A 12,257-nucleotide genomic window follows, 5' to 3' on the forward strand; every position below is an offset into this window, starting at 1 on the left:
ACCCTTCTATGGCAGGCCTATGTAATATCTCAGGAGATGATAGTGGTTGCTGGAGATTAGTGAGTATCCCCACTGACCAGGGACACTCTAGGCTTCTGTTCAATTAATCGATGATCCCACACTTTCCTGGACAGATTGATACTCACCCCCTTGTACAGACAGGGAAACCACAGAGGGGAAGTTAATTTATCAGGGTGAAGTTCTGATAAAGATTGAGCAAGTAGCATCTATTCCTGTGTAACAACTTGAGTCTTCTTCAAAACAAGGAGATATCTAGACTCTGCTAGACTCTTTAATGCTGTCTATCCATACTCTTAGTTTTGGTAGATGGTTGATCATAGTACCTGTATGTCAGCTTATCCTCAATGTCAGCTCTCTTTGCTGGTTGATTTTTGCATTCCTCAAGATGAGACTTTAGCATGATGAATAGAAATCTCTCTATGTGAGAGTGTCCATTGCCTGAAAGGAGGCAGCACTCCACACAGTGTGAGCACAGGCAGGTGCCTTACTCTGATAAATATGTTTCCCTGTTTCATGATGAAAGGCTCTGGATTAGAAGTTAAGATAGATCGGAGTCCATTCTGCCTGATTCTGGAGATTTCACTGCAGTGGAATGAAGGTCCTAGGTATTGGTTTCACAGGATTACTAAATGCCTGTTCTGATTTTGAATGTTCCCAAGTTTTGTAAATGGCATAGAAGACAGTAAAGTTCAAGATACTGATTCCTTTCAAAGTGGAAGATATGGCCAGAAGGAGCTTTTTATTCCCTCTATTCCACGCCTGGTGAGCTAGGCCCTGGTGTCACAAATCTCCTGGGCTGTGAGATTTGTGAACCTCCAGTTCAAGTCCCAAATTTGAAGTTACATTCAAAGTTTATTCCTCATCAGCAGCCAAACCTCTTACTCCAGACTCTGCTCTGGAACTGCTTCAAATTATCTTTTGCTCAATCCCTCTGTGTAGACTTTAACTGTGTTGAATTACTCTTTCTCCTCGCAATACGGCTCACATCTCTGCTCTCATCTCTTTTCTTTCCCATGTGTGGCCTAGTTCTTACCTCAGCCATAGTACTCAGTGTTTAGGGACTTTCTGTGTGAAGAGTAGGGTGGTAGGTCAGGAACAGTGGGACATGAGAATGTGGGATAGAGGTAGAGTGGCCAGAGTTCTCCAATGATGTTGATTTCACTGCTCAGGCTGTGGAGAAAGTGCATAGTACTCACCCTCTATTCCCATAGCCATGCCAGTCATCCAAGTTGCCCTGCATGCGCTTGCCTTGTAATCTTGTGGTATAACTCCTGGACCCTGCTCTAGGATCTTGTTGTGACCACACATGACCCAGAGTATACCAATCTCATAGTAGGTTTGCCCTGTAGTGTAAGCTCTGGCATTGTAGGATCAGCTAGCTTCACTCCAGAATGTAAATCAGAGGAAACACTTTTGAGCACATGTTGGGAACATTGGGTGATGTTCACAGTTAAGTTGAGAGTCACTTCTGTAGACTCATGGGTGGGCATGTCTGGTGGAAGATAAAGTGGAGGTACTTCTCATATAATTAAAATGATATCAATGGACTTTCACTTCTTGGAGGAAAGGAAGGGTGGATATTGGAACATGTAGGCTTTGGTGTTTACATGGTTAGTTGTTATTCTTGGGCTGACACAACTTCTGCTGCATATGTACCAAACTCTCTGCCCCAGCTTGAGTCCCTGAAGGCCTGATATCTCATCTAGTGCAGGTGGATTGATGAAACTTAAGAATCTGAGAGGTCAAAATTAGCTGAGAGACTTCACCCTGCCTCAGGCCTGGCACCAGGTGCTTTTACCTATGTGGGTACGGTTAGGGCAAAGCTTAGGTTGTGGTCTTAGCTCAGAAATGGTTTCAAGACCCTTCACTATGCGACTTCCTTCCCTCAGCACCATTTATCATTTTTTATGTAGTCAGAATATTTAGATAATGGTAGATTGATTTTAAGAAGCAGAGTCGTCTGTTGTTGAAGGTCTTGCTCCTTATTTAAGGATCCTATTCTGAATAATGGTAAGTACAGAGATAAAGTCAACATTGGTATCATCAAGATATGAAAAACTCATAAAGTACCTGAATGGTGAGGCTGGCAGAAACAAGATGAAGGGCTTGCTGGATCAAATAAAACACTGCCTAGTTGTTGGACCAACTACAAGGAAGATGAGAACAATGTAGAACCTTGGAGCTCTGTGTCTTGGGTAATGTTGAGAATCTCATTGTTCATCTGATCTCCTTTCTTTTCTATTCATGGATCAAGTGTCCACTATTATCATCCCACCTGCAGAGAGAAAACTTAGTCAAAAGTAGCAAGGCTCTTAAACTCCTACTTGCTTTTGGCTATTAGAACATTATTTCTAGGATGCCCTAGTTGGTGTTATTACAGCCCCTACATATTACACATACTTTTATTTCTTCACAAAATAATCCCCTCTGTCCTATATGACACTGTGAGCTTATCTCTTTTATGTATTTATTTATCTTTTAGGTTTCTATACTCTAAGCCTGATGACACTGGCTTGTGCGATAATTGCTGTATGCTTGTCACTTAACAGGGGTTCATAAATGACATCTTAACATCTGATTCTATTATGGGATTGCTCAATGTGAAGACATTGTCCACCTGCAAATAAGTTCACCTGTCTAAGTCCTTCCACATAAATACTGTTCTTGGATGCCTCAGGGCACACAGGATTTCTGAGTTTGTTGGGGATTTGTCTACAAATTTCCTTTGTTTGCTGCACAGATCGGGGCATAACTTTGGGGGATGTGGACAATAGCCTTGCCCTAGTCACTGGCCAGCTTTTTGACCCTTGTATTTTCTTTAGTCTTTTCAGGACAGCTCTAATCAGGTGAAAATAGGAGGACTGCCAATTTGAAACATGTCAGGGATCCATGTGACTCCCAAGAACAGGAACAAAGAGATGGAGCCAGTATAGCAGGCATAAAACTGAGAATGTCCAAAAAATATCAAAGTTTTTTTTGTCATAATGCTTAAAGGCCAGTAGGCCTAGGTGGTTCTATAGAAAATTTATGTGGACTTGCTAGAAAAATTAATGTTTGTAGTCATCATTGACAATGTGACTTTTCAGGAAAACTCAAACAAGTATGAACCTGACCATGTTACTGTACACTGTGTTCCTGTACTTGTGTTTCCAAGACTTGTCTGAAATTCCTCAAGGTGTTTACACAGGAGTTTGGTTTCCATATATCACCTCACAGAGGACCTCCTGTGCAATCTTTGAAATATCTGATTCTTAGGACTTGTACAAATGTTGTTGGGAATGATACAGATGCTGTCCAGAGGTGCAAATGTGGGTTCTTTTCCTCTGCTAATTAAAGAATTAATTACCAGAAATATTGTTACCAGAAATATTGAGGAATCCCAGTAGAGATATATAACATTGGGAAATTGGGGTCCCCTCTTTGGGTTTTTAGATGTATTACTTAAAATATTTAATAGCAGACACAAACAGAAACTTGAGAGTATATTAGATTTTAAAAGGAACCGTACTGTAGAGAATACAGCCTCAGGTTTGGGTGAAACCTCAAGCACCTGGACAGCAGTCAGGATGACACTGGCCATCAAAGATATAGCTTGGTATTTCTGGCTGTGCACACTGAGAAGTTATTTTCAGAGACCTCTGGTCAGAAGTAACTGGAATCTCGATTCGTCAAAAATAAGGGAAATTAAGGATGAGGCAATATGAAGCCAAGTTGGCATTTCCTGATGATAATCATCTGTATATCTTGAAGCTGCCTGAAGGAAAATGGAGGAGGTAAGCTGTCACAGAGATCAGCTATATGATGGCAGAGAAAAGAAAGAACAACTAGTCCAAAGCATGAGTTGAGGATATAAAAAAAAAAGAACATACTTAGACTCCACAAGTAAAAGTTAGAAGAAAAGGGAAATGGAGGCCAATGCAGCTGAACCCCAAATAGCATTTATGAACTACACTAGAGGGCAGGAAAACACTGCATAAAGCTAGTTTGGGAATCAGTGAACCTTAAGTACAGTGATTCAATAGATTTATAAGTAGTCTTATAAACATCTCACTTAGGAACAGCACAGGATAGTTGATTTTAAGTCAACACATACAATTTCTTCTGGGCCACAGAAACCCACCCTACTGTAGAGAATAGAGTCTAAGTTTTGGGCAAAACCTCAAGTACCTGGACAGCAGTTGGGATGCCACTGGCTGTCAAAGATGCATCTTGGAATTTCTGGCTGTGCACACTGGAGAGTTAATTTCAGAGACATTTGTTCAGAAGTAACTGGGATCTTGGTTCTTCAAGCAGAAGAGAAATTAAGGATGAGGCAATATAAAGCCAACTTGGCATTTACTAAGAAATGCCCCACCTGGGGATCCATCCCATATACAACCACCAAACCCAGACACTATTACATATGCCAGAAAGATTTTGCTGACAGGACCCTGATATAGCTATCTCTTGTGAGTCTATGACAGTACCTGGCAAATACAGAAATGGATGCTCACAGTCATCTATTGAATTTCTCTTCTGCTTGAAGAACTGTAATTTATCTTTTAACATATAACAATTTCAAGACTACATGTGATGGCTTATGGCCTGGCACTATGGCTTAGACATTAAAATTACTTGACACAAACTGTGATGATCTGAATTTGATCCCTGAAATTTACATGGTAGAAGAGGACATCTGACTAATTAACTTACCCTCTGACAATGTTCTCTCTCTCTGTCCCTGTCTCTCTCTCCTGTTTTATCTCCCTCCATCTCTCAAATAAAATTATTTTAATCTTTTTTTATTTTTAAATACAAAGTTTAGGAATGAATAACATAATTGAGCCAAACAATGGCCCTCAAATGGACAAGATTAAGGAAAGCTATGACCCAAGACAGCCATGCATGATAGCTGGCTATGTGCATAGATGTCAACATGAGAATTCATTAATTATTATAAAAAAGACATTCAGTTCAAGGTGACTTTCTGAGATGTAGCCGCCTGTCCTGAAAACACCCTTTCCAAAAAGCCACTCTGTGGTTTTCATCTGTTCCACAGGAGAAACACTGTGTAAGCAATTTAGAGAGAACACCCCTAATTGACATCTCAGGGAGGCAGAGTCTGTGGGATGCATTCTAGGTGGGAAGGTTCCAGTCTGGTAAAGAAAGAGAAGTTTAAAATTAGGACTTCCCAAGCAATAGTAGGATGTGAACACATTTAGGAGTCTCTATTTCAAAGTTCTGTTTGATTTCCTAGAATCAAGGAAAATATATCAGCAGCACCATAAATAATCAAAGAACCTCATGCATGACATTTGGGAAGGGTTTGGAAAAACACTGCTAATTGTTTATCCATTGAAATGTTGGTACTTCCTGTTTATGAATAGTAATCATATTTTTATTATGTTTGATTTTTCAGAATAAAATGGATATATTTAGAGGGGGAATATGAAACACATGGAATTAACTTCAGTGTATCATCTGTGTTTGGTAAATCAAAGATACTTGAAAGGGAATTATTAATTTGCAAAAATATGAGTCATGCATTTTATAGGAGTTTCCCATGGTTTCTTGATAATGCCAACTTGTTTAGCTCTCACTTGTTAAATGTTCTTCTGGCTGTTTGTCTCAGATGTGTGTAAGTATTTCAACTTGTGCACATGTGAAAAGTGTAGCTTTGGCTTTGAGTCAACTTATCTGTAAGTTTCTGCCTTAGAAATAAAGCTGTACTTCCAATTATCTTTAGTTCTCCTCTATTCCCCACTGTGGCTAACTATCAGCTGTAGCTAACTACAAGCTGTATAATTAGACCTGTTTTCTTCTCAAGTAGGAAATGTCTCCATCTCATGTTTGATCTTCAGAGACAATGAGTTCCTTTGGATCACAATTTCCAGCAGAAAAAGAAATGAACTCTGTCCTCAATGGGTTGGGTGAATGGGCAGATGGAGAGGTGAAATCTCACAGTGCAATTTCCTTTTAACCTTGGGTGTGAGCCTTTAGTTAAAGACATCACTGTCAATTTCAAAGACTGTGGTTGGCATCGATGCAAAGTACACACTGGCATGCTGATGCACATGAGAGGACTTGGACAGTAAAATCGTGTCTGTTACACCTAAGTTTACTCAAGAAAATTACTTGAATTTAGCTCTCAAGTCACATTTTGTCTTACTTAACCTCACCTGACATTACCTTGAGTAGTCTTTGACTCTGAATCCACTTCCTATACACAATTATTTGATATCCCTTCTGGGATCAGGTTGAATGTATTTCTTACTAGACACAACTATTATGCTTGAGTGTTTATCCCATCACATGTCCCAGTATTGATGACCATGAACACCAATGTTCTGAAGCATGTAATAAAATTGTCTAAGTTTTAAAATTCTCACACATTTGGGAAATTTCTATATAACATTACGTTAATTGTTTAACTCTAAAACCAATATCTTACCTGATATGCATTCTAAATGGGTGTTCCTACATGTCAAGAACAGTGCAGAGCAGGGGAAAGGTCACTGCGGGGGTGATACTCTCAGTATGTTTCAAATATGAACTAATTTTCTCATGATCCTCCCTCTCCACATTGTAAATTCAAAGGGTTGAAAATTAAATATATATTGAGAACAAATGGGACAAAAGAGTACTTCTGATTAACTAATGATGTTTTATTTTATTCAGTGGGCAGGAAAGAAGGGTTAAGATAGCTAATATAAAGAAGAGACCCCACTCTGGGTCCTAGAGCTGCAGGGTTTCCAGGCTAAGGAGAAACCTGGTCTTCTACTGACATTCTGCAGGAGACAGGCTCTTCTCCACGGTTTCCCCTTCATGTATAACTTGGCAGGTAAAACTGTTGTGAGATCGCCACTGGTCCGATGTCAAATGTAAGAAACTGCTGGCTATGTACTTGTTGCCCTCTTTGGTGGGATTTGCAGTGTCTACACCCTGGGTGATAGGTGTACCATTTGCCTTCCAGGCCACTGTCACAACACTTGGGTAGAAATCGGAAATCAGACACACCAGTGTGGCTTTGTTTTCCTGGAGCTCCTCAGGAGAAGGTGGAAACACTGTGAGTGTGGGAGTGGACTTGGGCTGACCTGTGTGAATAAAAGAAGGAGACTGATTTCCGTAGACAATATAAAAATATCAAAATCTCAGTACCTGCTCAAGTTTGCTATGTTTTTTAACCTGGCACTTTTTCTTTTTTCTCACCTGACCCACTGAGCCTAGTTGAGTACACACAGTTTTCTAACTAACTTTTTCAAAACATACTTTCAAGTTACATATCCTTGACTCTTCCTCTCTGCCTCATTTCCACTATCAGCAGGTATGACTGTGTTCTATCCACCCTATTTTTTATAATCTTACTTGGGATTTGCACCACCACTGATCACCTTCCCCAGAGCAGTTATTTCCCCTTTGTTCCTGTGGTGATCAGAGCTCTCTGGTAAATAGGGTAGATCCCACCTTTCTTTTCAGACTGCATTTTGATTGAGGAGGTCCCTTCTTTATCGCCAGTACGTGGGGACACTGAGTCTCTTGTTATCTTGGACAGCAAATTCTCTATATCAATCCACTCAGCCTTTCCAATATGTAGTTGCTTCTATCCAGAAAAGATCTGAGGCTATTCTGGGACTGGTGCCTACTGCACATTTTGATCTGATCACAATACAATCTTCACTATGTTCTAGAGTTTTCTTTCCTCAGGAGGTAGAGCACAGCAGCCACTTGCTCACTGCATCAGCATCCCTTCCCTGTCAGTCAGATAGAATTCCAAAACCCCAAGTTTGTCCCTCATTCCTGATCTCCTGCATATACTCAGCCATTTGAGGAAAATGAGAAGCTGGCAATGGAAATGTAAAATGGCAAGATCCAGGATTACAGAGCTTTGTAGACAGAATCCCTGATTATCAGATGACCAGGATCTGGTTACTCGACTAGTCAGTGCTGTCTCTATGTTCATAGGACTCTAGCAGCCCAGTTTAAGAACAGAGATCTCAACATTATTACAAGACTACTCTGTCACTATGCTTCTGTGGTTCTAATTTAGATAACCTCAGTCTCTGGAACCTGTGCTTACACCTCTAGATTCAATCTTGGACAACCTATAAAAATATTGTGGGCTGAATGAAGGTCCTAGTGACCTCCTTTTTGACCTGGACCACAGTCCCAAATTGTTAATCCTCCAGAGAACAAGGATGGTGCCATTCACTCTGGCCAGACACTAACTAATGCCCCTGAGATCACAGTATATTTATAAGAATAGGCCAGCTGATTCTACTGTTCTGGTTAAAATGGTCCACCTCCCCTAGCCACAGTGGAGAGCAGATGAGACAAATTTCCCAGAGAGAAAAAAGACCCTTGCAAGACAACAAGGGCTGGGCTTATTGGGAAGAAGCTTTGAAGCCACTTACCTAGGACAGTGACCTTGGTTCCACCGCCGAAAACATAACACAATGATTAAGACCCAACCCAAAACCTGCGGGGCCAGCACCTGGGCCTGTTCTCTCACAGCTGAGCTGAATCAGATTATTAGCTAGCTACAATGGGTGGAGCTGTGACCTCACTTGAGAAGCAGTGAGTGGCAATACTTTTACAGGCTTGTCTTCTTGTCAGGCAGCTACCCCATGGAGTTGATTCAACACCATGTACTCTCTGCACTATTTCTGATACTCTCTATGCTGACAGCTGTGCAATAGATCCCAAACAAATGCAAAATGACATATTAATTCAGGTGTCTTTGTTGCATGACATAGACTCCTATGATTTTGGCTTGATTTTACAGGCTGAGTTTTTTCCTTCCTCACAAACATATTGTTCTACTTAGTGACCTTCTTTAGAACCAAGGACGAGGGGCAATTCTTGCCTTATGAAAGGATGTTCCACAGAGAATTCTCTTCGAATTTCAACCCACAGAGATATAACTCATTTCCACTTCATTCATATGTGTTTTCTTATAATATAGTGTCTGTTCACTATTTTATTAATCTATCTACACATACATACATACCTATTTTATGTATATACATATACCCAACAAGAGTAACAAATTATCCATCTCTTTGTTTTCCATGTTAGAATGTGGGTAGACTACTTAGGCTTTCACCTTCATAGTTTCCTGAAATTTATAATGCAAAAGACAAAATTACCCTTCTCTCCATTTTGTAGTTCACCAGCACTCCATGTGGCTCTAAATATGTATATTTCTCATTATTTTCTCTCCTCTGTGTCTGAAACTGCCCACATTCTATTCATTTTTTGCCTACTCATTCCAACTATTCTGACCATTCATTCTGACTATATCTTTCCTTTCTCTATTCTCTTCATGCTATTACTGTATTTGACTACATTGTGCACTCTGAAAACCCACAGCTACCCAGGAGTCATTTACATAATGTTTTCTACTCACTGAATCAGCATACTTTTCTTGACATTCTACAACACAGCATGCCATTAAAACGCTCAAATGATAAAGACTAACACTCAGCTCACACAAAAAGCTAATGATAAGAATCAATAAGTTTTGTTGAAATTTGATTTAATCTCCCGAGATAATTTTAAATAAAGAACTCTTCATGTGTATGTATGCATGTCAGTTTCTGTTTGTGAGTTTAGTGCTCTTAGGGACCAGAAGAAGCTGCCACATATTCTGGAGCTAGAATATGGGTCCTGGGGACCAAATGGGTCTTCTGTGAAACAGAACATTCTTTAAACATTGAGAAATCTCTCCAGCTCCCCATGATTATTAAGTTACAGTGGAAGATTACTTATTGTATTGAGGCTGCCAGTTGATTTTTCCTTTCTTTTTTCCTTACTTTATTTAAATTTCATCAGTGTGACAATTTGTTATTGGTTAAAAACTTGTAGAATAGGTATTTATTAGTATATTAGTAGCATAAACCCAGCTCTTGCTTGTTACTAAATAAAGAGAGCATTCTTTTCATTTTAGATGGAAACTACTTCCTCAGTAAGTAATTTTTCTTAAATTACAAGATTCTTCCTACTTATGGCAAAACATTTAAGTCAGAAACAAGGACAATCTGTCACTTATCCTTTCATCATTTACAATATTCCATTCTTCTGGACACTAGAATAGGCCTGGGACACAAATGCATGGTAACATGCCAGGCAATCAACAGAACATCCTACAAGAATCAGCTGAGGAGTCATTGAATTAACATGAGAACTAAGGGAGTGAATGCAGGAGAAGCCTACATAATCTTCAAGATTCTCCTCTACACAAAAAATCCATTTGTGATTAAGTAACATTGTAGAAAATACTATAGAAGTAAACAGTGTAGAATGTAATATAAACATGACTTGGTTGGTAAATAAACTACTTGGCTATTTAACATAAAGAGAACATCTGGGTAGTGGCCAGATTGGTTCTGTCCCTAGGGACTGGTGTAGAAAAAAAATAGATGAGCGTAGTTTTCTAAGTCCCAAAGGAATAATATGGCGCTCTGAAACATCTCTCAAGTGTCCAGAGGTTTTCATGTGTTCACCCAAGTGGTCAGGAAGAAAAGAGTCACTGAAAGCATGAATTCAGGGTTCTTGTGTGTGTGTGTGTGTGTGTGTGTGTTGGGAGGGATGGGAAATGGCTTTCTAACTCAGTTTTTAAGGTGGCCCATGAACTCTGCACTTAGGTCATATAAGATCAACTGTTTCTTGGATATAGCTCAGCCTGTTCATCTCCTGTCTGGCCATTTCCTGAGTCATTCAAGAGCCTTGCAGGATGTGACTCTATATGGCTCACAGAAGTTGTAATGGTGAGATCATGTCGGATCTATCGAGCATGGACTTCAACTTTCTTGTGGGAAATGGAATGGTGTTCTACACCAGGATATTTGGGACGATAAATAGTATATGATATCTGCTGGCTCTGTGCTACTGTCTAGTTAACAGTGTTCCCTTGGTGGCTTTTCTTTTACTTCCGGTTTCTGAGGAAATTGTCAGGAATCCTCTTATAAGGCTTCTTATTCTGTTGGCGTCAACAGGAATTTAAGGAAAATAAAGGCAGAATACATAGAATATATATGTATATATAATAATATCTATATATATATATATTAGTTGGGGTCTAAAGTGAGCTAGAATCCAAGAGGTAGCATGCCCCATAAGTTTCCAAATCAACCAACATCTAGGAGTTTGTTTAAGCTCCTCAGTGAACTAAGAATTTGGATCTCATAGGCATTGTTGGCAGTGGAGGGGATGGGTATGAGGTTTTGGTTGGATTCTCATTTGAATCCTGGGACTACAGTACACAGTACAATGGGAATTGTGACACTTTCTTACTCACTGTGTGGCTTAATCTGTAAACCTGGGACTAATAATACTACCTACTCTTCCTAATATGCAAATTAATAAATTTATACTCTAGCAGATTCCCTAAATTTTGATGCCACAGAATTAAGAGGTGGTTGAACTGGGATTGTCTGATAATTATTCTTTTATTCTAAATAGTGTGACAGTCCTTGGTGCATAGGAAAATATACTGCCCAGAGCCTGATAGATAATAGATATTATAAAGTTAAATTTGCAGTTGATGAGCCGGGCCTGGTGGCGCAGGCCTTTAATCCCAGCACTCGGGAGGCAGAGGCAGGCGGATTTCTGAGTTCGAGGCCAGCCTGGTCTACCAAGTGAGTTCCAGGACAGCCAGAGCTATACAGAGAAACCCTGTCTCCTAAAACCAAAAAAAAAAAAAAATTTGCAGTTGATCTGATGAGGTAGAGTCTTCTGTTTAATTTGTCTGCTTGTGCTTTAGTCTCTCCACGCCTTTCTTTTCATATGCCACTAACTCCCTTCATCCAGAGAGAATGGTTATTAATGTTTCATTCCCATAGTGTCAGTGAGGATCTGCTCTCTTGTTTTCCAAGTGCTTTTTCTACCTCTAACAAACTTCTTTTGTGCTTTGAATACTACTTGGTTGAAATTTACTGCTTCAAAGAAAACATTTTTATTCTGTGAATTTGCTATGTCACATTTCTTTTTTTTTTAATTTTACTTTTTACACTCCATATTCTGTACCCCACCCCTCCATCCACCCTCCATCTGCTACACATCCCACACCTTCTCTTCACCCCACCCTGTCTCCACACAATTTCCCCACCCCCACCCCGCCTGACCTCTAAACTCCCTGGGGCCTCCAGTATCTTGAGGATTAGGTGCATCATCTCTGAATGAACACAGACCTGGTAGTCCTCTTCTGTATGTGTGTTGGGGGCCTCATATCAGCTGGTATATGATGTCTGTTTGGAGGT

General features: G+C 39.9%; 1 gene segment (V, D, J or C); it reads right to left on the reverse strand.

Annotated features, from left to right (window-relative positions):
- Positions 1-6,777: 6,777 nt before the first annotated feature.
- On the reverse strand, positions 6,778-10,776 carry LOC110330012. The segment is given in 3 exon segments: positions 6,778-7,094; positions 8,412-8,497; positions 10,754-10,776. Coding segments are annotated over 3 exon segments (426 nt in total).
- Between the last annotated feature and the right edge of the window lie 1,481 nt (positions 10,777-12,257).

The sequence above is a fragment of the Mus pahari genome, chromosome 12, assembly GCF_900095145.1.
Source record: "Mus pahari chromosome 12, PAHARI_EIJ_v1.1, whole genome shotgun sequence".
NCBI lineage: Eukaryota > Metazoa > Chordata > Mammalia > Rodentia > Muridae > Mus > Mus pahari.